The sequence below is a fragment of the Pyrgilauda ruficollis genome, unplaced genomic scaffold (assembly GCF_017590135.1).
Source record: "Pyrgilauda ruficollis isolate IOZ18807 unplaced genomic scaffold, ASM1759013v1 scaffold21, whole genome shotgun sequence".
NCBI lineage: Eukaryota > Metazoa > Chordata > Aves > Passeriformes > Passeridae > Pyrgilauda > Pyrgilauda ruficollis.
The window spans coordinates 9,656,997-9,680,679 of NW_024520318.1; the positions used below are offsets into that span (position 1 = coordinate 9,656,997).

Below are 23,683 nucleotides of genomic sequence, written 5' to 3' on the forward strand. Positions count from 1 at the left end.
AGTGTATCTGCAAGTTCAACCTTCCTTAGGCCTTCTGCTCCTTTACAAGTTCTACAAATGGCTTTTTGGATGATAGCAAAATGTCAGAGCGTCTCATCCACTGTTGGCTTCTTCCTTTCATGGAAAAACCAAAGCAGCAGGAGGAGGAGAAAGAGAGGCCTGAAGGAGGCTACAGGCACGCAGAGAGCACAGCAGGCAGTTTTTGCATGTTGCTTACATCTATGCTGGCAAATGAAGAAGGTCCTGCTGAAGGAAGGAAGCTCACCTGACCTTGTTCCTTGTTGGAACTTGTCTGCATGGGCCATGGAGGGAAGCTGGGGAGATATGAATACTTCTGGTGTGTTAGGTGGGTTTGAGTCAGTCTAGAAGGACTTGGACATCTGCAATAGGCCACAAGTGCCATGAACAAACACTGAACACCACTGGTAACCTGTAAATCAGATAAATCAGTGGCCTCAAAAGCAGTGAAAAGGGACTAGGTTCTTGCAAGAATGAATAAACTGTCATGCAGGACTAACCAGACTCCTGAGAAAGAGATGAAAGCCAAGAAAGGGTGTTTTATATTAAATGATTCTGCTGAAAATAAGTATTGCTTAGATACAGCTGATGTGAAGCTGTCTTGTAATGGAAAACACTTTCCTTGTGAGGTCTGCTGTGGCTGGAAACCACAGAACTAATCTCGGGGTGGGACTGGAGAGGGCTTCAAGTGATAGAAGACTGGAGAAATTTTTGTGGCTGGAGGTCAGGGTGATGCTGAGTATAAACCCTGCTCTGTGTCCTCGTGTTCTCTGTGGGTCACTCATCCCACATGGTGGGATACAGGTATCCCATTTGGGCTGGTGCTGTCTTGGCAGCCATGGCTGAAGTTTAGGGCTAAATGTGGATGTATCCTCACATCTTTGGGGCCAGGTGGACATCACCTGAGATGCTACCAGGAAAGGATGTTTATTTGCATATAAAAATAATGGCAAACTCCCAGGACTCTCTCACTACTCCTTGCACAGAAAAGGGCTTCACCAGCATGCGGAACCTGAGGCGCAGGCCTGCCCACATGGGTTACCTGCACTGTCCATAGGCTCTGAAGTTCTGTAGTTGCGTCTTCTGACAGAGAGATCTGGCCAGAGAGTCCTGGGGGTGGGGACAATTCCCTGTACACAGCACAAAGCTTTGGTGTCAGGGAAACGCTGCCTCAATTGCTGTGCCTTTTTCCTGGCTTGGAGGGAAGTTCCCTGGAGTATGGGTGAGGTTTGCAGATGGGCAGCACATGCAGAGGACACCAGCTGAGATCTTGTCCTTCGCCCCCTCCTTCCAGCGCCCTAGCAAGCATTTCCTAAGAATGCAAGCGAAGGGATGCGGGACCAAGCGAAACAAATGACCTGGCAGGGGCTTGGCATGCGTGGAGCATCGTGGCTATTGCTTGCGAAAGACCCGAGTCTGGAGCACATTAAACAATAACAACAAGAAGAAAGGGAGCTGCGGTGGCAGCAGGCTGCTTAGTCACTCATCTCTCCAGCTCTGGGTCCAGAAATGTCCATCTCTCTGAGGAGCCTGTTTTCTGCTCCACCCAGTCCACGTAGTTTGAGACCTTGGTGTACACGCCGTACACCTGCTTGCTGCCGCACTCCTCCGGGCCACCCCATGAGACCAGCCCTTGGGCCACCCACCTGCGCGTTCCTGGGTCCTGGATGACGAAGGCTCCCCCGCTGTCTCCCAAACAAGTGTCCTTCCCCCCCTCGTAGTAGCCGGCGCAGAACATGTTCTCGGTCACGCTGTAGTTGCCTGAGCGTGACTCGTAGCTGGTCTTGCACTCGGCGTGCAGCACCACGGGCAGTTTGACGTACTGCAGGATGTCAGACAGGGTCCTCATGCCTGAGCTGATGATCTCGTCCACCGTGATGTTGGGGTTGGAGATCCCCCAGCCAGCAACCAGCCCCAGCGTGTTGGGGTGAGGCCCCTCCAGCTCGTGCTCAAACTGGGGCAGGCAGACAGGCATGACGTACTTCCCCATGGTCACCTTCTCCTTCAGCTTGACCAGCGCGATGTCGTGGTTGTAGTTCTGGATGTCAAACTCCTCATGGAGGATGATCCTCTCCACTGTCCTGTTGACAGCTTCCATCTTGTTCCTCACATCGTGAAGGGCCAGATAGACGGTGACGTGCTCCTTGGAGACGGGGATGACGGTCTTGTCCCGCCGCTGGGACCGGAGCACGTGGGCGGCCGTCAGCACCCAGGACTCTGAGAGCAGGGCCCCGCTGCCGAACCATTTGTCGTTGGGCACCCGGGACATGTCCTCCACCACAATCAGGGCCTGCCAGGGGAAGAAGCCGGGCTCCGCGTTCCGCCCGCCGATGATGCGCTTGATGATGCCAGGCAGAGGACGAGCCGGCCGGCCACACACTGGGGACAGAAGGGACAGGAGACAGGATGGTTACTTCCACCTTATTTATCTAGGGAACAAATGAAAAGGGCCATGTGGCTGGTTATCTTCAAACCAAACGTTTTCTTTTGTCCTTTTTTTTTTCATTTTCAGTTTCTGGAGCGATTTAGCTAGATCCGCGCCACTTCAGAAGCAGAAAGGCCAAATGAGTAATCTTACAGCCTCACTGTGACCTGTGAGCTCACTCAGCCCTTCCCAGACCTTGCAGGCACTTGCCTGGCTCCTGCTCAGTGTGCCAAGAGACCCAGGGGAATGATGGTGGGAGGACTGGAGCTTGACATCAACCCAGTCTCACCCCTCACTCTGAGACCTGTCATGAGGTCTGTGTTCTCACAGCCGTGGCATTTGCCCTCCTGGAGCTGCTGTGGCTGGAGAAGGCTTAGCCATGGGATGTTGCCTAGCACCATGGGCTTTACTCCTGCATCTCGTCAGCCACAATTCTGGCAGCCAAACCAGAAGCTCTCTGCTCAGCTCTTCAACAGACCCAGAATTAAAGCCTGAAGAGCCCTGACATAGTGCCTGCTTTGCTTCCAGAAGCTTTATCTAGGCACAGTGTTAGGAAGATGAGAGAATCAGGATGCTGAAGGTGGCTGAGAGGTTGGACAGGGTGGAGAGGGACAATCCTGTGTCTAGAGAATTTAAGCCTTGGGATATGGCTGTTGGTGGTGGGGCTGATTCCTGCCTATGGCAGCACTGTGGAACAGGACTCTCAGGTGGCTTGGGAATGCTCATGTCACTGGGAGGTTGTGGGAGCCTATTTGGTCTTGTCCTACATCTGAAAGAATTCCGAATCACAGAAACTCAGGTGCTGGTCTCATACCTCTCAGTCTGCAAAAAACCCCTAGATCCTCCATGGAAATGCTGGGACTCTGCCTCAATGCCACCTGTGCTGTGAGGGGAGGGTGCAAAGCCTCACAAACAGAGGGTCTGACCCCTCAGGGTGGTGGGGTCAGGGCAAGAATCAGTCTTGGAAGCAGGGCAGGAGCACTGGAAGCGGCTACTGTGGATTTGCTGAGGCTGGGGTCTGTCTCTAGGAAAATGTAACTCGAGCAGGGAGGGAACATGGTGAATGTGTCTCTGCATGTGCTCCACACCCCTGTCATTCCCAGCGCTGAAAGGAATAAAAAACACGCTCAGGAAAAGAATCCCTGTGTCCCAGCCCAGCTGCTCTGCTGCACCGAAGCCGATGGCTGTCCCAGGGAGATGCTTTTAGAGGAAGTGCATCCAGCCAAATATTTATTCTATTAAATTACATATCAAAAATGCTGACCAGGCTGCAAATGCTCCCACTAATGGTAGAGGCAGGCATGGAGCAGAGGTTCCTGGAAGAGAGGTTCCTGTTGATGGGGAGGTGCGTGAGACACGGGAAGATCTGAAGAGCAGCTGGCCAGCTGCTGCCGGCAGATGCCGATCTCAGGAGAGCGTCACCCTCTCTCTGGGATTTTCCATTTTCCTGAAGTCTCTCTGACTCCTGTCACTAATCACAAGGCCTGGAAATGGCCCATGAAAGCAGCTATGGCCCCAAAGCTGTCCCCATATGCTCCCAGCTCAAATTAGTTCAGGCTGAAACATCAAGCAGAGATGCAGAGAGCAGCTGCCACAACAAGAGCAGCCACAGCCCTGGAGTTTTGTGTTTTTTTGTTTTGGAGTTTTGTGGGATGCACCAGGGAATCTTAGGAGTCCTTCCTCTAGCCTTGCAGTGTCTCAGCATGGCTGGAGAGCAGATACCCTCCACGGGGTTGGGCCAGTGTCTGAACCCCAGGGTGGTTGCAGCTGCAGCTGCTGCATGGCAGCTGGATGCCTGCACCTCTCTGGAGAGCCATCCTTGCACATCCCACTACAATCCACCCCCAAGCTGCCTCCAGGCCCCTGATGCGCCAGCCAGTCTGGCCCCATGCTTGGCTATGGCCAGAAGCTCCCAGAGACTTTTGTTTAATCCTGAGCAGGTGCCTGGCCTGGAAACTTGCTGGCTGCAAACATTTCTGCCACTGCTCAAAGACTTGGGACTTTTCCTTCCCTGTAAAGCAGTTTGTTTTTTTCTGGAAGGCTTGAAGAGGTGATAATTGCTACTGGATGTGTATACACTGCCAACAGGAGCTGACAGTGAGGTAATGCTCTGCTCTTGGCTAAAACCATCTCCAGGGATGCTGGCAGCTGAACACGGCCAGTGGGCTGCTGCTTTCCTTCTGCACTGGAGTGGGGAGCTTGGGGAGCCCTGACAGCTGGGATGGCTGTGACCCCAGTGCCACCACTGCACCCTGACCATCTGGGCCTGCTGGGGTAGCAGGAAGCCTCTGTCCCCACCACCCCCCTGGCCATGCATTGTGGCATTTGGGTATGTATAGCTGGCACTGTCACCAGGAGCAGGGCTCCTGCATGGCAGCATCCCCTCCCTGCGTGTCCCTGCTCTGCGCCCCTGGCTGTGGTGAAGCCAGCCCAGCACAGTACCTGGTCTGCAGGATGGCAGCTTGGTCCCCAGCTCCTCACTCCTCCACTGCCCCAAGGCATCGCACGTGTAGGTGGCTGCAAGAGAGCAAAGTGTTAGCTGGGCTCTGGTCCTGGCATGAGGGATTGTCCTCTCCAGTGAGGAGACCTCATCCAGCTGTCAGGGCCCTTTGAACCCTTTTTCAAGCAGCAAGTGATCTCCCTTTTAATGCCCTACTTGCCCCATTCCTGGGGGGCCATGGTAGCCCTGCCCCCATGCAGGGACATGTCTCCATCCTTGGTTTCATTGTCTGGAGGGCTGTGCTATAGCCTCAGCCTCTGCTGGCAGCTGCCTCCATGTAAAAATGCTGCCAATGCCCATTCTTCTAATTCATATGTGATGCTGGGACCATATGCAGGGAGATAAAAGCAGGAAGACAAGAATGTGAGGAATTCTTTTGGTTTTGCTTGCTGAGGGAGGAAAAGGGAGAAAGGCTGGGCTGTGTATGCACCCTTTCTACTGTCCAGAACTGGGTCTGGAGGATACAGAGAACTGTGGTGCTTGATAAACCAACTTATAGTTTTTCTGTGGTTGTGGATCAAGGGGGATGGCAGGAAAAACTCACTCTGATATGATCCCACCACTATCTGTTCAGCTTTGTCTGTGCTGAACATTTGGGATGAGAAGCCTTGCATAGCCCTTCCAGAGGCTGCTGGACATGGTGCTCTCTCCAGCAGCAGCTCCTTTCAAAGAGACACAGAAAATTTTGTAGTCTGCAGGGAGCAGATGGCAGGCTAAGAAGGCAGAATGCAAAACAAACACCCACACTTCTCTGGAGAGGCTGTGAAACACTCAGGCAAAGCAGCTGGCAGGACCAACTCCATCCTACCTCGTTGTGGAGCAGGATTTGTCCAGTCTGACAGTCCAGGCAGGGCAGACACAGGGTTTGGTATGTGTAGGCTACATCCACAGCCTGCCGTTTGCAGAACACCCTGGAGCTGCCATCCCAAGCTCCCCCACCTGCATCCCATGTGCCCACCCTCGCTGTGCCGTGGGGACGTGGCCTGGCCCCACTGCTCACCGGTGCTGTTGGGGGCCATGTGGTAGTAGGGGTGCTGGCAGTGGTACTGGATGGCTGCTTGGTAGGTGGTCAGGTTGTTCCTGGTGGAGAAGGTGACAAAGCCGTGCTCCAGCTCCGGCGGCGCTTTGCAGTCAGCAACTGAAAGCCAACACAGAAGGGGGGGTTGAACCCTGTGCTGCATCTTGGGGTGTTCAGCCAGCCAGCAGGCACGTGGTGCTGGGCTCTGGCATGGGATGGTGGTCTCGTGGGGCAGACCAAGGGCCGGATGATGCTGTGTCCCTTTTCTCTGTGGCACGGCAGGAGGCTCTGTTGTGGCAGGGCAGCCTGGCTCTGTAAACCCTGCCACGGCCACCCTGCACAGGCAGAGCACATGAGTGGCACCATGGAACACCAGCAGCGTGTCCCACCCGCAGGCTGTGTGACCAGCACTCACACTGGTGGAGACCTCAGGCCTGGGAGCACCTCCATGAGGGATTAAGATCTCTCTGCTGCACCAGTGGGAGGGGAAGAAGCCTGTCCTGGCAGGTGAGATCTGTTGTGAGATGGTCCCAGAGTGTGTCTTAGCATTGTAGAAGTGTGCAGGGAGAGGCAGGCAGTGATTCACCAGCTGTGCATCAGGGATGCTCCTCTGTGCACAAGGCATGGCTGAGAGCACAGCCCTGTGCTTCCTGCTCTGGTCTTGCTCACCAAACAGTGCTGACGAGCATTTACAGATCAGCCTTGGTCCTGGCTGTCCTATGACAGCAGGACATGAAGGACATTGAGTGTGGCTCAGCTGCTCTGCAGGCAGGGGTGAGGCCAGTACATGTGGGTGAGACCAAACCTGCTCCGTCCCCCAAGACATCAGCAGGGTTGGCTCTGCTTTACCAGTCCCTGGTGTTGACTCAGGGTGGGATGGAGGGAGAATTTTGGGGTGGCATTGCCCTTCCCCATGGCCTATCCATGGTTCCCTTTCTCCCCATGATCCCTGAGTGCTCTGCACAGCCTCTCCCCATGGCTTGTCCCCCTATTAGGTTTCTGCCAAACACTCCAGGGAGGACCCCAGGCTGTGGAAGGGTTCATCTGCCAAATCCAGGAGTCAGCTCCTTGGAGCTGAGTCTCCCTAGCACATGGGAAGTTCACAGCACATTCAGGTGATGCTGTGCAGCCTTCCCCTATGCCATCCTGGGTGACCTGCCCCAGTGAAAGGCAGGAACCAGGGTCTGATCCTGCCAGGAAATGCAGGGCTGTGCAGCTGGGTTCTGCTATGCTTAGGATGAGGGGCTGAGTAGGGAAACAGTGACTTTGCAGTAAGCAGGTCCTGTGGATCAGGGATGATGTGACGTCTGTTGGTTCCCATGTGCTCCAGGATGTCAAGGGAAGCTGGACAGCAGTCCTGACTGATCCAGACTAACAAAGAGACAATTCAATAGACATAATAGCTGGAACCAAGGATATGTACCACTGGTCAGGATTGCCTAATTCCTTGGGTGAAACAAGCCTGATTTATGGCAAAATACTGCAGCTCACCATGCACCAGGGTCCCCTTCACTGTCTGTAGAGACAGCAAGTGATGGGATGAGTGTGTAGGTGCAGGCAGTCTGGGTGGAGACTCTAGATACCTGTTTCCTTGCAGGAAAGAGGGAATGAATGTCAGGGGACTTCCTGACCGTCTCTACTCCGGGATTGTTCATGGCTGCAGGGCAGGATTCACTGGCCTGCACAGCCCATCTCATCCCTGTGTGCCCCTCAGACCTGGGCAGGCCTGATCCCTGGAGAATGGGCTCTTGCAGAGAGGTGTTCCTGCACCAGTGTCCCAGGTTGTGCTGAAAGGGTGAGGGGAGGGCATTCCTTCTGTGAGCCTTTCTAGAGTTTTGCCTCAGGAAAGGGGCCATTTAGCACCTCTGTCTTTGGAGGATCAGAAGTGGACTGATATCCCCAACACACACCTCCTCCTCCTCCTCCTCTCCCAGCCTCTGGTCCACATCCCAGCATCCTCCTAGTGGAGCCTCCAACGCCCCAGGGAGCACAGCGTGCGTGCCCATGGTTCCTGAGGATGTGAATGGGGCCAGGTACCAGGCTCTGACCTCCTTCAGCTGCAGCCAGCCTGAGGCCAGTCTGTCCTCACCTCTTCCAGGCCAGCTGTGGGGAGCAAAGGGGAAGTGGAGACCATCCATCCCCCTGTCTTGGTGCCAGGGCTCAGTGCCTGCAGGAAAGGGCTGGGGATGCCAACCCATCCTCCAGGCCTCCTTGTCCAGAGGGTCTGAAAGGCACCAGGACTCTTGGAGGGAGGAGGGGAAGGAGTGTTTCTTATTTGCAGCGCTGGGCCAGTGAGGAAGGACAGTGGGAGAATGAATCCAGCCCACCAACCCACCAAGCGGGGGCCGTGCCACTGTCCTTGCACGGCTGCCTTGGAGGGGAGCCAGGGCAGCCCAGGAGTCCGAGTGGAGAGGGAGGGATGCAGAAATGCTGGAAGCCAGCAGCAGCAGCAGCACGTGGTGCCCAGGCAGCAGTGCTGGGGCCAGGGGGGCCCCCTTCCCCTGGGGCAGTGTGTCAGCGGGAAAGGGGGGCTCGACACCCATTTACTTCACCCTTCTCGAGACGCAGTTAAGAAAGCACCAGGCGTGGGGGTTAAGAGTGCCATGCCGGTTAGACAAGCCACAGAGATGGATTTGGCAGCCAGGCCAGTGGAAAGGGAACCTGCCCTGGGTACTGGACAGATCAGAGGGGCATCGAGGCAGGCTGCCCGTCGGGGGGCACGGCCGGCGCCAGCCTCACGCGGCCACTTGCTCCGAGCCGGCTCTTCCCTCTGTCTGGTTGTCGGCTCTATCTGCAGCTGCACCGAAAGCAGAGGGGAAGGAGGAGAGCAGAGAGAGAAAGCCCAATTAGTAGATGAGCAGAGAGAGACATGCAGGAAACCCAGCCCCCAAAACACCAGAAATCGTTAATGAGCTCCCGGTGAGCTGTGCCAGGGTGCCGTGCATGCCAGCGGAGCCACGGCCCTGCTGGGGACCCCCTCACTCTGCTCAGCCAGGGCAACCTGGGGGCACTGCCTGGGAGAAGCTGTCACAGGTTTCTGTTTAGCATCTCCAGGCTATGGAGCTGGATTTTATCCACTTTGCTGAGAAGTTTTATATTTTCTGCATTGTTTGTTCCCTGCCTCGCACAGACATCCCAGGGAGGTGGGAGTCTTTGCCCATTTAGGGGCTTCTTGGCTTTTCAAAGAGGTCTTAGAAATTTGGTGTAGTGAGTCATATTATACAAGAAGGGTTTAGTTCTAGACCAGCTGGAACAATGCAGGTAATAATTTCAATTTTCTCAAAAAATTAATAATTTTTGGTGTTAAAAATATTTACCTAGATTTTGTTCTAAGTTTTAGACAATGCAAAATTTTCTCCAATCATTGTTCAAGCTGGATAAAATCAATGGGAATTTGTGGTAGTGAGAATGCAGGAGTGGGGAGGTCCTCAGTAGGGCAGAGGCATCACTGACCCCACAGCTTTTAAGGAGCCCTTTTAGTTATTAATCTATTTAGCAAGACTGAGAGCCTCCCAATTTCCATTTGGCCTGAGAAAACATGAATTAGAACTCCAGAAATACTCTTTCTTCCAAGGCAAGATGCACAACTATTAAAAGAGTCTGCCCAAATGAGAACCTGGATCCCAAGTGCCCTAGAAAGCATCCCCTCCTGCCTCTCCTGGAAGGACCTGGGACAATCTCTCACCATGTTTGCTGCTTTTCTCCTCTCTGGGCCAGCCTTACAGCCCTGAGCAGCAGTGAGAGCCTCCCTGAGCTCTGAGAAGTTTGGGGGAAAAGGAAAAGGTGTGATCAGCTACATATCTCACACCTGAGCTGAGAGAAGAGCTGGGTTAGATGAAACAAGAGATGACTCAAATTATCACCTGTCCTTTCAAATGGCATTTCTTTTCTTCTCTCCTTTTCTCCCATTTTAAGGTTTGTAAATATTTGGACATTTTTCTCTCCCCTCTCACTTACCTGAGCAGTGCTCAGTTTAGTACCTGGGACCTCCCTAATGCCCTGCATTTTAATAGCCTCCATTTGGAAGGAAACTTGGACCAGGAACTAGATTATCTCACATTGACCCAGGCTTACCTGAGACAGTTCTCAAGAGCCAGGCTTGCTCTTTCCTTGACAGAGAGACAGCAAAGTGGCTCACAAACCAAGTTATATGAGTAATCTAAATGAAAGCACCGATCTCCTGCTTGTGGCATTTGGCCTGACCCCGTTATGTTATCCAAGAACAAGCCAGAAGAGCTTTGCAGGGTTACGTAGCCTCTCTGGCTGGGTTTGTGTCTCTGAGTAAGGAACTCCACTCTGGCAGGGCAGCTCCCATTAGCATGAAATGATTTTAGCAGGAAAAGGACATTGGCAGGGTAGGGAAGGGTGTCCTTACTTTTGCAGATAGGGATCTTGTTACTCCATGTGCCATCCTTCAGACACTCGATCTGGAAGGAGTCACTTTCCACATTATCCTGTGCAGAAGGTACCAACAAAAAAAACAACCTATCAGTGTTCAAGGCAAAGAAATAAATCTCTCAATAAAAAGGGGATTTCTTTGTGATTTAGTCAGGTTATAGCTAGTGTCCCCTGGAAGAGGACCTTTTTAGCTAAAAATTGCAATAAAATCGTAATGAAAAACTTGAGGAGTTTTCCTGCTGCCAGCAACTCTGTGGCACACTGAAAGCCAAAGAACTGGAGTCACTTATTCCTGTTGTAAATGACGAGATGAGTAAGGAGGCAGCTCTGCATGAAGGATGGGTCTGGGAGGAGATCAGAGAAATACCCAAGTCCATGCTGGAAGTCAAAGTGGGCTACTGGCTTGGAAGGAAGACAGCCACCCCATGAGTCAGCCATGCCCTCTGTGGTTCTCAGCTGTTTCCCAGAGAGAGCCTGCCAAAGTCCTGCCCCCCTTGACTCACTAAAGCTGTCCCCAAGTCCCCAAGGACCTCCCAGTCAGTGGAGGCTGGCCTCTGCAGGGCTGCTGAGACGGTGCCCACTGAGGTGGGGGGCAGGCTGAGCCCTGGCAGCAGCCTCCGAGTTTTTGATGACTTTTTCTCTGGCAGGGGTGCCAGGCCTGACATTCTATGAGGTTGCTGGCTCAGGAGGGATGCTGAGAAGGTGGCTCAGGGAAGTGTTATCTCCTCTTTCCCTCTGCATCTTTGGAAAGGAAAGGTGTTGGCTCTCAGAGCAGGTGTTTTCCTTGCCCCTGGGGAGGAGATGAGGTTGATGTGTGATTGCATTCACTCTCCCAGAGATGCAATGGCTTTGAGAGGAAGTATCCTCTTCTTCCTACCCACACTCCCAGCTCCATGTTGTCAGCCCATACCTTCAGCACTTTGTATCCAGTGTTGCAGCTGATGACAACCTGGTCTTTGAAGGTGTACTTGGCTTGAGAAGGCTCAATTTTCCCATTGATTGGTGGTTGCACCAGTGGGCACGGGTTTCCTTTGAATAGAAAGCAAATGAGGCTAAACAGAGGAATAAATGGAGCAGGTGTAAACTCCCAGCTCTTCCACCCAGCCCATGCAGCAGAATTTGAGCATCTCTGCCCTTTTACCCTTAGTCTCCACTGGCATGGCTCAGCCAGGCTCTTTTAGAAGGCATGGAGGCTCCATGTATTTCCTTCAGTCTGTAATTCTCTGTCTTTGAGCATTACAAATCTGGGAGCTAATAACAGTAGCTTGTACAATTATCCTGCCCAAAATTGCTCTGCTCTGCAATATGGTCTTGTTTCAGAGCCCAGTTGTTGTAGGGAAAGAAAGAATCCTTAGGAGGGAGGGCTTCATGCTATTTTATGCCTCTCCTATTGTGATTTTTGGAACAGATCCTTTCTGGAGACAGGATCATGGACTACCAAATTCATGCTGTCCACCTTTATCAAGTCCTTCCCATTCCCAAGCCCAGCAAACAGGAAAGCAGCAGGAGTTACCAATTGCTGTGTATGACAACTTCCAGCCCCTGTTCTCTCCGGAGTTGTCACTGTGGAAGCGGATCTGCACGCTGTTGGTTTGGGTTTCAATGCGTCCTGGGGACTTTTCTCCACAGAAAGGTCCAAACTCCTTTTGGCCTGCTTTGATCTGCCGAGGCAAAGATATGATCCCTGAGCCCAATGGATGGGGCTGGAGTGGGGCTTAAGCACCATGTGCTGGGGGGATGTGAACAGAAAGAGGGTCACTGCTGGCTGGAAGGGTCACAAGCAGATGTGGTAAGAGACACAGGGTGAACAGAGCACAAAGCTCCTGCTGATTCTATCATCCCTCTTTAGACTGGGGTGATTCTGATGCCATCACCAGAGCACTGGGGACACAAAAGGCGAGTATGAGAGGAGAGTGCAGAGCCCAGCTCACCTTGATGTGGTCATACGGACAGGTCACCTCAGGGTGGTCTTCCACATCAAAGCTGTCCTCAAAATTCAGGGTGATGAAGAAACCCTCCTCCAGCTCGATCCGGTACAGGCAGTCCGAGCTCTTGGGGTAGGGGCTGGGGAAGTCAGCGCTGGTGATCACCCCGCTCCTCTGGGTGTAGAGGTTGTCACTGCACTCCACTGAAACACAATCGTGGCTCCATCAGGGCCCTGAGAGTCATGTCCCAGCCCTGACCATACTCAGGAATCCTCCCAGTGGTATGGGGTCTGTCGGGTGGATCCATGGGTTCCAAATATGGGTACATGGATCCCAAATATGTGTCCATGCAAGGAGAATCTCCCATAGCCAACTCCAAATGTGCCCATGGCAGAGAAGCCCTGAGCTGAGAGCTAGTCCCAGCTGATCTACATGATGCAGATTCAGAGCAGGGACTAAAGCTTTTCATTTTTCTGACTTGTGGATATCTATAGAGCTTATCTGAGGAGCACAGCTCCTGGAGAAGGAGTCCCAGACTACTGCTTTGTAGGGGAAGAAGCACCTCATCCCTCCTGGCAGCAAAAAAAGGGCTGTTTTGCCTGTGCCTGTATGATGCCTACACAGGGACCCTCTGTGTGCCCATCCCTGTGTCTGGGCTGTGCCTGTGGTACCTTTGCAGGTCCTGTTGTCGGAGTGCAGGATGTAGCCAAACCTGCAGGAGCAGTAGTACCCGCCAATGTAGTTGTGGCAGTAGTGGTCACAAGCCAGCTCCTCATCACTCTTCTCCTGGCACTCATCCACATCTAGAATGGAGTTAACAAGGAAGGGAGGTCACCCTGAAGCTCTCCACACGTCACTCTTCGTGGGGACATTTGTCACAACACTAAGAAATCCATTATCCTATGTGGTGGGTCACATGAGCACACAGTGAGTCCCACATGGCCCAAGGGCTGCACACGAGTTCTGCTCTTGCCAGGGAACCCAAGGCTGACCTGAGATGTGGTCCCTGCAGAGCTGGTTCCCTAGCCTAGCAAGCTGGCCCTGCAGGCTCAAATGCTGCTTACCCACAGCGGTGTAATGGGCATCAAAGCCAGTGAAGCGTTCCTCGTTGGAGAAGTCAGACCTGAAGGTGAGCCCCATGTAGGGCCCTGGGGACAGGATCACTTGCTGTCCTGGAGCCTGCTCTGTGTCCGTTGTCTCCCTGCCACAGAAGGTTGCCAGCTCCTGGTCCTCAGTTTCAATCTGTTAGCAGAAAGAAGGGGTGAGCCTGGAGAACCTGCTGTGTGTTCCCTGGGGTGGTCAGGCTGGGATTGGAATCACCCTCTCTATCCAGGAGCTCACACCTCTGCCTGTGCTTGCCTAGGCTGTCCCCTGCCAGCACTCACCAGTGCATGGGGCACAGGGGACTCAGCTCTGCCTGCTCAGCCTGGAGGGGCCTCTGAGGCACATGCCAAGAGCAGGTGGCATCCAGGGTGTGGGGAGGAGCTGGGGGGTGTAAGGGGAGGATGCAGGGTGGGAGCCCATTTGGGACGTGGGATGAGATCATGGGGCGGCAGTGCAGAAGAAGGAATGTGAAAATCAGCCCTGGGCTGTGTCATTCTCACTCAGAGTTGGTGGTAGCTGAGATGCTTCCCCTCACCTCTTCCCATGGCTCAAACACTGATCCAGACAGCAAGCATCTGTGTGAGGGGCCTAGAGGAGTCCCTGCCTATTGGTTTTGCATCAGCTCAAAGCAGCAGCTGTAATTCCTGTCCCTTGGGCTGCCTTGGACAAGCTTGGCTCTGTCCCTCCCACCCAGGCTCTCTGTCTGGCTCCAGAGCTGTGGTTCCAGGCACTGCTGGGACTGTGACCATGCACCCAGAGGGCTGAGGAAGGGGAATGATGAGCCAGGGTGCCCTGTTGTCATATCGGCACATTCAGTAGCCTCTATGTGCATCCCTTTAAAACACAGCCATATCTGTGCCTTAAAGCACTGTAATCCCTGCAGAAAGCCCTTCAGTTTTCCCTGGAAACCCTCTCCTTTCCTTTTTCCTTGCCGTTTTCTCCAGCATTGATCCACCTCCTTCTCCTACACATCGCATCCCCAAGCCCTGTCTCAACCACGACCTCTCCCAGGCAGTTCCCAGCACCCTGCCTGTTTTCCCCCAGGGATGTGAATATGAATAAGCCTTGGCAGAGGAATGTGATGAACACCACGGGCTTGGCTGCCACTCCTCGAGCCAAGCCACCGCTATTGAGGCTGTGATGAAGTCCGCAGCCCCCCAGCACATGCCTGGGGAAAACAGTCATCTGCCCATGGGGTCCTGGAGGTGCTGGAATGCTGTCCCTGGCTTGCTTGGCCTCAGCAAGAAGAGACCCTTCTCTGACTCTGTCCCTGTCACTGAGAGACCCCCAGGATGTGCCTGCTGGGGAGGGTCTGGGGCTGAAAGGGAAATTTCCCAGAGCTGAACAAACAGGCGGAAACTCGTTCACACCAGGGAAAGCCAACATGGAAATGGCAACTCAGCATGCCTTGACATTGCCTCCAGATATTTTCCATCCTCTCATACAAGCTGGAGCTGGCCAGAAAAGAGAGACACTTTCCGATGATAAATTTTGGGAATTTCAAAAAAAAAACATGCACCCTGCTTTGGGGACAAAAACCCAATTGAATTTTTTTTTTTTTTGTAACAGCATTCTGGGGCAAAAAAAGAAAACAAGTAATTTGGGCTCCATCTGGTTTCAATCCCTTTGAAATATACTGTGGTGCTTTAGAATTGCTTTTAAATCCGAAAGATTGTTTTGAAATGAAATAGTGTTTCAGACTGAAAAACAGGAGTGCCATCACCAGAAGCAAAGCAAAAAGGCATTTCAGCCCTGATGCACAGACTTGGCTGTGCCAGCACGTGGAACACGGCCTCTTCCACAGAAAATGCTTTTTCTTAAGGAAATCTGTGGGAAGGAGGAATTTCCAGCCAGCTGCTCTGTGTGGGGCTGGTGGCTGTCACCTCTGCCAGGACTCAAGAGCCACTGTGTGTGCTCCCATTCCTTGCCTTCAGGCCCAGGGAATGCAGGACCTGCAGCAGAGCATTCCCAAAGTGCTGGAAAAATCTTCCCAGTGCCCTGTGCCTCTGCTCGAGGATGCTCCAGCCGTGGGGTCAGACCCAACACTGCCCCCAGCATCCCTGGATCCAGCCCTGGAGCAGCAGGATGGGCCCCGGGAGAGCTGTGCTCTCCTCACTGGAGGTATCACAGCCCCTTATCTGAGATGGGTCCCATGCCCTGAGCCACAGGGAGCAGAGGCAGCCCTTCAGCAGTAAACTAAACAGAGAGGTCATCATCCCTGGTTAATATTTGCTGCTTCTGCTGGGGACTGTATACTTTTTTGTAGATCATTTACATCCAGCGAGCAGGCTGGTAATTAAATCCTGGTTGTTTGTTTGGAGTTTCTCCCTCTCGGGTCACGATGTCGACGTTTTCACTAGAGAAGATGTGTCCCTGAGGGAAATATCAATTGCCACAGAGAAATTCCCTATAAAAATACGCTGAAAGAATCTTCCTTTGAAAAATAAAATACAGCGACACCCTTGTGCCTTAAATTTACCATTGCCAATGCCTCCTGCTGTCTTCCCTGTTTTTTCTTGCATCCTCAGTCCCTCATTAAGACTTGTGCCCTTCTGGATGGAGGCAGACTGGGGTCCCTCTCTGGCTGTGGCTCTATCCCTTTGCATTTTGGCTGGTGCTGTGGCTAATGGGTGTCCCAAGCTCTGGGGTCCCTCTCTGCCCCACAGTGATTCCCCCCTTAGGTGAAGGAACTGGGATGCCCTGGCTGGCAGGAAAAAAGTGCTGTCCCAGGGCATGGGCTGTTGGGGATGCCTGGGAGCACTGATGCTCCGGAGGTGCCTCCTGCAGCCAGGGGGTTAATGAAATGCCAGAAACACCGAGGGGAGTTTGGTGTCTGCTGCTGGAGAGGAGCAGGCAGTCGGCAATACGGAAACACAGCCGCCACCAGCCCCCCCTCCAGCCCTCCAGGAATGCACTAATTGGACTGATGAAGGCCAAACATACCACTTGTAATATATATAAATGGCTCATTAGGCAGAGAAATCGCAGTGCTGGGCTGAAGACACTGGGAACATGACATGGGGAGGAGATGCTCAGAGCCAGGGCAGGGCATGAAGCGGCCCCCGCCGAGCGGCCCCGCAGAGCGTGGCAAGAAGGCAACACCCAGAGCAACGGGGCTTTTTTTCCACAATGCTGCTGCTACTGATGGCTGGGAATGAAGCAGGGACAGCCCCTGCAAAAGCCTCCATTTAAGACTCCTGGAGATCTTCTCCCCAAGATATATCTAGGGTTCTTTCATATGCTGCAAACATGAAATTGCCCTGAATTTCCATGGGAACAAAGGTGGCAGCCCTGCTATGGGTGATGAAGGAGGATAGCTGGTTTCCTGTGCTGTGGATTTGGCTTGGCTCCAGAGACTGTCCCCTCCTGCATGGCAGCTGCACCCATGTGCCCTGTTTCTGGGCAAGGTTTGTCCCCTGGAGGGGCTGGGGGTGAAAAGAGACCCAGGCAGGATGCTGGGGTTCTGCAAGAGCTGATGACTTGCTCCCATGCCTGGTCTTCCTCCTCCCCCTGCACTGTCCCCAGTGGCACAGGGGAATGGCCAGTGCCAGCAGACACTTCTGCAGAGAGCTATCAGGATAGCAAAGACAAGCAGCAAAGCCCTGGGCTCTCCCTACTCCCAGCTCCTCCTGGGGTTCAAAGTGCTCCTTTTGGGACCCCGCACTCCCAGGGAATGAATGACCCCCTGGCTGGGGCTGGCTGACAGGACCAAAAGAGGATGCTCTCCTCCTGAACCTCCACTTCATGCCAAACCTTGATTTGTGCTTTTTCTCCTTCATTTGAATAGAGAAAGGGGCCCTGTGCACCCTTCTTGCAGCGCCAGGCTGGGCACACTGCCCTGAATGAAAAACCAAGCCTGTTCCCTGGTCCTGCATGTGCCCCACCAGTGCCTCATCAATCGCTGATGGGGTGTCCCCATCTTCATTCCGATCAAGGAGCTGGCTGCCAAGCTCTTGGGGGCTGATTTCATTCCAGGGCTTGACTGAGCAATGTGCAAAACCCCATTGACAGCTCCCCAGGCTCAGATCTCTATAATAAGCTTGGGAATTTACTCATGATGTCCCTTAGAAGCCAGGATCTCATTGCCCATGTCCCTGTCACTGTGCTCCTCAGTGACACTGTTCAAGTCATTTAACCTGATTTTCTGGTCAGGGCTGTGGCTTTTTGGGTGCCCTGGGCCAGAGCTGCAGGCTTGCAAACCATGGTGAATCCCTCTGCAAATGAGGAACTCCCAAATTGGTTCCCTGTGGATGGTGATGAGCTGGGCAGAGCCTGCTGAGCAGCACAGCAAAGGGAGGAGCAGGAAGAGGGCAGCCCAGGGTGGGTGGCTGCTCCATCCCTGTCCACATGCACCTGGCAGGAGGCTGACGGCAGCCACCCAAAACTTGAGGAGAGGCTGTATCCAGTGTGCTGAGGCCTGGAGTTTGGCTCTCCAGCATGTGACTGGAGTTTTCTACCTGCATGGGGGGCTTCTCCAGGTATTTTGGGGATGGCTGTTCCTCCCATTCCTCCTGGCTCACTTCCTTACAAGTGCAAGTCCCCTTCTCTGCCATGCCCATTTGCACAAACAAGCCTCCCATCCTGTGAGCGTTTCTTTAGGAGCCACATTCATTTTTTATACACACGAGCACGCGTGCATGTGCATATATATAAATAAACAGCTATTGTTTTAATTAGCCATTGTTTCAGAGCTCTGGAAACTGTTCCCTTCTGCAGACCACCGTGAAGGCAGAGGTCTGTGTTGGTTTACAGCTCAGATCACCCTGAGGTGCCACTTGGGATGAGCTTCTACACTGCTTGAGAGCTTGGGTGTGTGGGCAGCCAGGGAGTAAGGGAAGAAAAGCCCAGGGCACAGGGGCTTTTTGCCTGTCCTGAACTGAGTCCCCACCTGCCCAGTCCCTTTTTAACCCCCTTCTTATGGCAGTCAAGGTGATGAAGACCCTGAACAAACAACAAGGTGTTTCTTCACACACACAGAGGCACATAATGATATATTTAACCTGTCCAACTCTCTGGCATGTGGTGCTGCAGAGATTAAAGTTACCCATGAGCTCAGAAAGCAGCGGTACAAGTTCACAGATGGGGAATCCATTGAGCATCATGGAACACAGAGCTCTGCTTGTGTTTCTGAGCTTCCTCACTGTCATCAGCAGAATATTACAGAGAAGCACGTGTATATGCTAGATCTATAGTTATATTCTATAGCCATGCACTGTGGCCTCTGTCAAAGAGGGGGCTGATTGTTGCTGTTTTTACAGCTTGCATTGGTGGAGAAGAGCTGGACACACAAACCCAAGGAGGAAAACAGCCACAGAGTCATTCACTGCTCTCCTTAATGTTTTCTAAGCCAGTGGTTTAGTAGCATCAAGATTGCACCCTTACCCAGCAGAGTAACCTCTGGATCTCCTGTAATCCATCCATTTTCACTACTTTCCAAATGTAATTCTGTGGTGGAGGCTCCGCAAGCTGAGTTACAGCCCTGAGGAAATTTATACAGCTGAGATTGAAATCCCTGTGAAAAATACCTCCTTCTTATGGAAATCCAGCGGCAGGGAGAGCTGTGGTGCCAACTTGGCACCATGGCCAAATAACAGGAGCCTTATGAAAAAGGAAAAAAGAGCAGGGGGTGAAGGGCAGGAGGAGGGGTAAGGCTTGGAATGGGGAAAGTTTCCAAGAAATCTGTTCCTTGAGCTTACTGAGGTTTTAAAGCAATATATCTCTATATATGTCCCTGGGCCCTTGCGCTTGGAGAAGATCCAGGAGAAGCAGAAAGAGCTAATCAAACCTCAATGAGAGCTGTTAGTAGCAGGGTGAGCGCCAGCACAAAGGGGAAATTAAAGCAAGGAGCAACAGATCCTAGAGGAAAAAACACATAAATGTTTGCTTTGTTTTCTTAGGGCAAGAATAAAACAATAATTTCAATTATCTGGTAACTAGCACCAGGGCAAAGCTGTGTGGTTCCAGACCTGGGAGCAAGCTCCACCTGCCTCTGTGTGAAGGAGCAGGGTGGAGCTTGTCCTGGGTGATGATGTAAGGTGTGTTCAGCCAGGCAGCCTCCAAAGCACCCACTTGCTACTGCTGATCTGCCAGAAGCACCACACTTGAACATTTTCAGAGATATGGAGAGCCACCCTTGTCCTGGATGTGAAGGAGAACCCTGCTTGGAGAACCTGTGGTGTAAAGGCAAGCTTGCTCTGGGGCACTGCAGTGTGTGGCCACCACAGTTTTAAGTGAATTATCACCCAGATAAGCAGACTGAAATATTTGCAGGTTTTGGCCATGACAGCTCCCTGGAAACCTCCATAGCAGCCTCAAGCTCAGGTCTAACCTTTCCCTTTTGCTTCCCGTGGGGCTGGACAGGGTGTCCCAAGAGCCTGCAAGGCGTGGCCAAGGATCCAGGCTGGCTGCAGGAGGCACCCACAGCCATGGCCTGACAAAGTGTCCCCAGCTCAGGGGTCCTCCTTGCTGGCATCAGAGTGGCACAAACTGGTGTTAGCCACAGGTGTTTTATCAGCCCATAGGTGTGAAAATCCCACTAGGTGCAGTAAAAATTAGGTGCCCAAATCCTTTCAGAAATTTGTTTGTCCCTGGGTAAGCTCTGACTCTGGTGTCCCACTCACTGTTGGTCCAGTGGATGCTGCCAGCTTACCTGTGTTCTCCCTGTGGTCCACTGGACTGACATCTCCTGAGCCCAATAAAATGGGGAAATCTCTTGTTCCCAGCTTTTCCAGCACTACCCTTTCCCAGCTGGCCAAGCAGCTCTGCTGTCTATCCCACCATCCGCCCTGCGATGTCACAGCTCACCTTCACATAATCATATTCACAGAGGTAGGATGACTCCAAGTCAAAATGCATGAAGTACAGCTTGATTTTAAATCCATCAGGCACAGAGATGTTCCACGTCATTTCTGAATCACTGGGATAGGAGTCGGGGAAGTTGGGAGACTGGATCTCCCCGAACATGTCTGTCAGCTCCACGGCATCTGCCACGCAGAGCAGCAAGGCACAGAAGGGCCAGGCCAGGGGGTACCTGGAACACACATGTGAGGGGATGAAATGAAACTCTGGCAGTGACAATAGCTGTGGAAGGCTCATCTCTTTTCCCAAGTGGATCATGCAAGAGGAGGTGCAGCACCATGGCACCACGAGCACCCCCTGGGAGGTGCAGGTAGGATCTGCATGTGGCTCCCATGAAGGGAAAGATCCTTTGAAAGGTGGGTGCCACAAGTGCTGCAAGTGATGCAAAGGCACCTCCACAGCTCCCAGCCAGCCTGAAGTGCCATCAGGAGCTCAGTGTTTCCCATGCTTCTGGGAGCAGCAGCTATTGGCAACACATCCGTGAACTGATGGAGCGCTGGTGGGCAAATCTTCATTTAATGGAAGAATAAACATAAGCATGCTTAATAAAATAATGATGCTTTCTAAATCGATTTAGTGAAAGCATCATGGCAATAACTGCTAAGTATCATTACTATTATTATTATCACTACTACTGCTGAGACTCATCCTGCCAAATTGGGATCATTAACTCTCAGTAAATAGCACACGTCTTTGCAGCTAGGCAAAGATGGAACCAGGCATCAGCTTTGCAACCCTGCATGTTTTCTCTTCTCTTCTCTTCTCTTCTCTTCTCTTCTCTTCTCTTCTCTTCTCTTCTCTTCTCTTCTCTACACAGAGGCTGAGATTCATAAAGATGTTTTGTCATCAAACCCATCTTTTAAAAAATCTCAGTCTGAAGGAGAGTTTGTCCCAACTTGTTACCAACTTATTTATCCCAGAGGAGGGCAGAGAGAACAGGTAAATCTGTGGTGGTCCAGCTGACTTCACACCAGCCTCGAGCTTCATTTGACATGAAAGGGAGCATGAGCTGAGTATTCCTCTGCACGAGGAGAGAACAGCACCCGTGCTGGAGGTGTGAACACAAAAGCCTGTGCTATTGCATAGGACCCAGAAAGAAGAGCAGACCTCAGGCTCTTTACACATAGTGGAGCATACAAAGGAAAAGAAACATGCAGGAAATAAGAGCCATTAGACATTAAAATTTCTAAAATAGGCACGAAGGCCTGGCAAAGGCTTGTAGGTGTGTACAACAGACATTGGAACTACTCACATGTACACCTGGTTTCAAAATCAGGGCTTGATTTAGGTATGCTGGTAAGGAAATTGAAGCTGCATTAGTGAATTATTTTTAACCTGTCTGTGTTCTTTCAAAGCCAGGGCAGTGCATTTCTGGGGTTCATTTGCGTACTGCCATCACTTTTCTCAGCTATTCTTTACAAAGAAAAGTAAATGGGAGCTGAGAAATTTGGATTGATTTTTCTTTCAAGCAGAATGAGGTTGAACATGCCCTTTTCTGACAGCTGTTCTGAAACCACAAAAATGCGTGAAGGGAAAAACTGTTACTCCTCTGGTCAGAGGACATGCACAGGGCTGGATGCTGAGCTGGTGCAATGGGCATCACCTCCTCCATTTCAACAGGCTGTTTGCTTGTGCTCCGCTGCTTTCCCCGAAGCAGGGGAGGCACAACAGCATCAAACTTCTTCCTCGTGACAGCAAAGCCTTAACCTCATGTGAAGGTGACAGATGACCGTGGTGTGCACAGAAACCTGAAGCCCGCGCAGCAGGTCCCACCTCGCTCGTAGCCCTTCCCCTCGGCACGGCTTTGCCGGGATGTCCCTTCGGCTTTGCCGGGATGTCTCTTCGGCTTTGCCGGGATGCCGGCGTGCAAGCTGGGCTGCGGCACGAAGCATCGCCTTGCTCGCTCAGGGACAGGGGAACTGGAACCGCGCTCATCACCGAGAAACCTTCCAGAGCAGGACGACCCCGTGCCCGGCCGTGCCCGGCCCCGCGGAGCGCGGGGGGCAGCCCGTGGCGGGGGTACTCACCTCATTGTGCTGCTGGCAGCGTTTCCCGGCGGGTTTGGTGCGCAGGATCGATGGCTCGCTTGCGGGGGAAGGCTTTGCCTCTTTCCCAACGCTCCGCTGTCCGCCTTATCTCTGTCCGGAGATTTGCGAGCGTGTGTGCGCCTATGTGTGTGTGCGTCTGGAGCCGTCTGGCATTTTCCATGCAGGTCACGCCTTCCCGTGCCTGCAGCCGTTCCCCACATCCAGGCAGGCAGACCTGCCCGCATCCGAGCCCTCCTCCCCGCCCGCCTCTCCCTCCTCTCCGCCGCGGGGCTGCCCTGCGCTCCAGCATTCAGCGGAGTTTTTGTCTTCCCTAATCTCCAGAGTTTTGTGTATGTGTGTGTGCCCATGCACATTGTGTTTTCTCTCTCTCTTTTTTTCTTCCCCCTCACAGCCTGCTTTGCCAGATGGCTAAAATTTGCCTCTCAATAGGGTCTGAGGCTCCAGCAAAAACAGAAGGCAAGAATGTGTGAATAAAAAAACAAAAAAAACAAAAAAAAACCAAAAAAAACCTGCGCGGGGATAAATAGCTTTATGGTGGTGCTGCCGCTGGGATCGGCGCTCGGGAATTGCTTTCACCATCTCTGCTTAGTGCCGAGCAGCGTTTGGGATGGGGATCTGGCTTCCAATAAACTTTGGAGCTGTGACAGTCTGAATAAAATCAAGCCCTAATTTGCATCCTCCTGTAGAACTGAGGAATTGCCAGATCCAGTATTTTGTCCCAGGGCAAAAGAGCAGCTTTAGAAGTGGACTCTGCTCAGGAGTGAAAACTTTAAACACTAAAGTTTCAGTGTTTTGAGCCTGACTCCCTCCTGTTCAGGAAACAGGTAAAAACATGAACACTCCCCGCTAAGCCACGGGAGACTGATCTCCCCTCCCTGTGCCAGGCACAAACCAACCCAAACTCCCCTGTCTGCATAGCTAAGTGGGAAGAAGATCTATCTGGGCTGCAAATAAGGGAATAACAAGTAGGACGTCAAAGGATGCAAGCGACTCCCTCATTCAGAAATCTCCTTGGACACATGAGGAGCAAAACTTTAATAGCTGTTTACCAACTTCAGCTTGAGCTGGTTAATGTAAACCCCGCAGATATCCACTGGCAGGCACGGATACACGTGCGGCATGTTGAAAGGCACACAAAAACAAGAGCTGGGAAAGGCAGGGAAGCAGGGATGTGTTGGCACCACTCCTGGAGCAGCAGCTCCCAGCCCTCCCGGGCTCCACAGCTCGCTGATGTCAGGCTGTGGCGCTGGCGTTAAAGGGGCGATGGTACCTCCAGCCTCTGCACAGACTTTGCCCCTCCAGCAATCCTAGAGAAGCTGGAAGGGAAGGGGATAGAATGAAAAAAGTAAAATTTTCTTTTTCCATTTCTTGTCTTTGTATTTTGTGGGG

The 23,683-nt window shown here is 52.5% G+C and overlaps 1 protein-coding gene across 1 annotated transcript; it reads right to left on the bottom strand.

Annotated features, from left to right (window-relative positions):
• Positions 1-949: 949 nt before the first annotated feature.
• Positions 950-22,494, bottom strand: MASP1 (MBL associated serine protease 1). Its single transcript, XM_041467890.1, has 11 exons — positions 22,274-22,494; positions 20,193-20,418; positions 13,349-13,526; positions 12,956-13,087; positions 12,291-12,487; positions 11,873-12,020; positions 11,270-11,388; positions 10,337-10,415; positions 5,944-6,081; positions 4,886-4,960; positions 950-2,397 (listed from the first exon to the last, which is right to left on the bottom strand). The coding sequence occupies exons 1-11, from the start codon at positions 22,492-22,494 to the stop codon at positions 1,502-1,504; spliced, it is 2,409 nt and encodes an 802-aa protein (XP_041323824.1). The 3' UTR covers positions 950-1,501.
• Between the last annotated feature and the right edge of the window lie 1,189 nt (positions 22,495-23,683).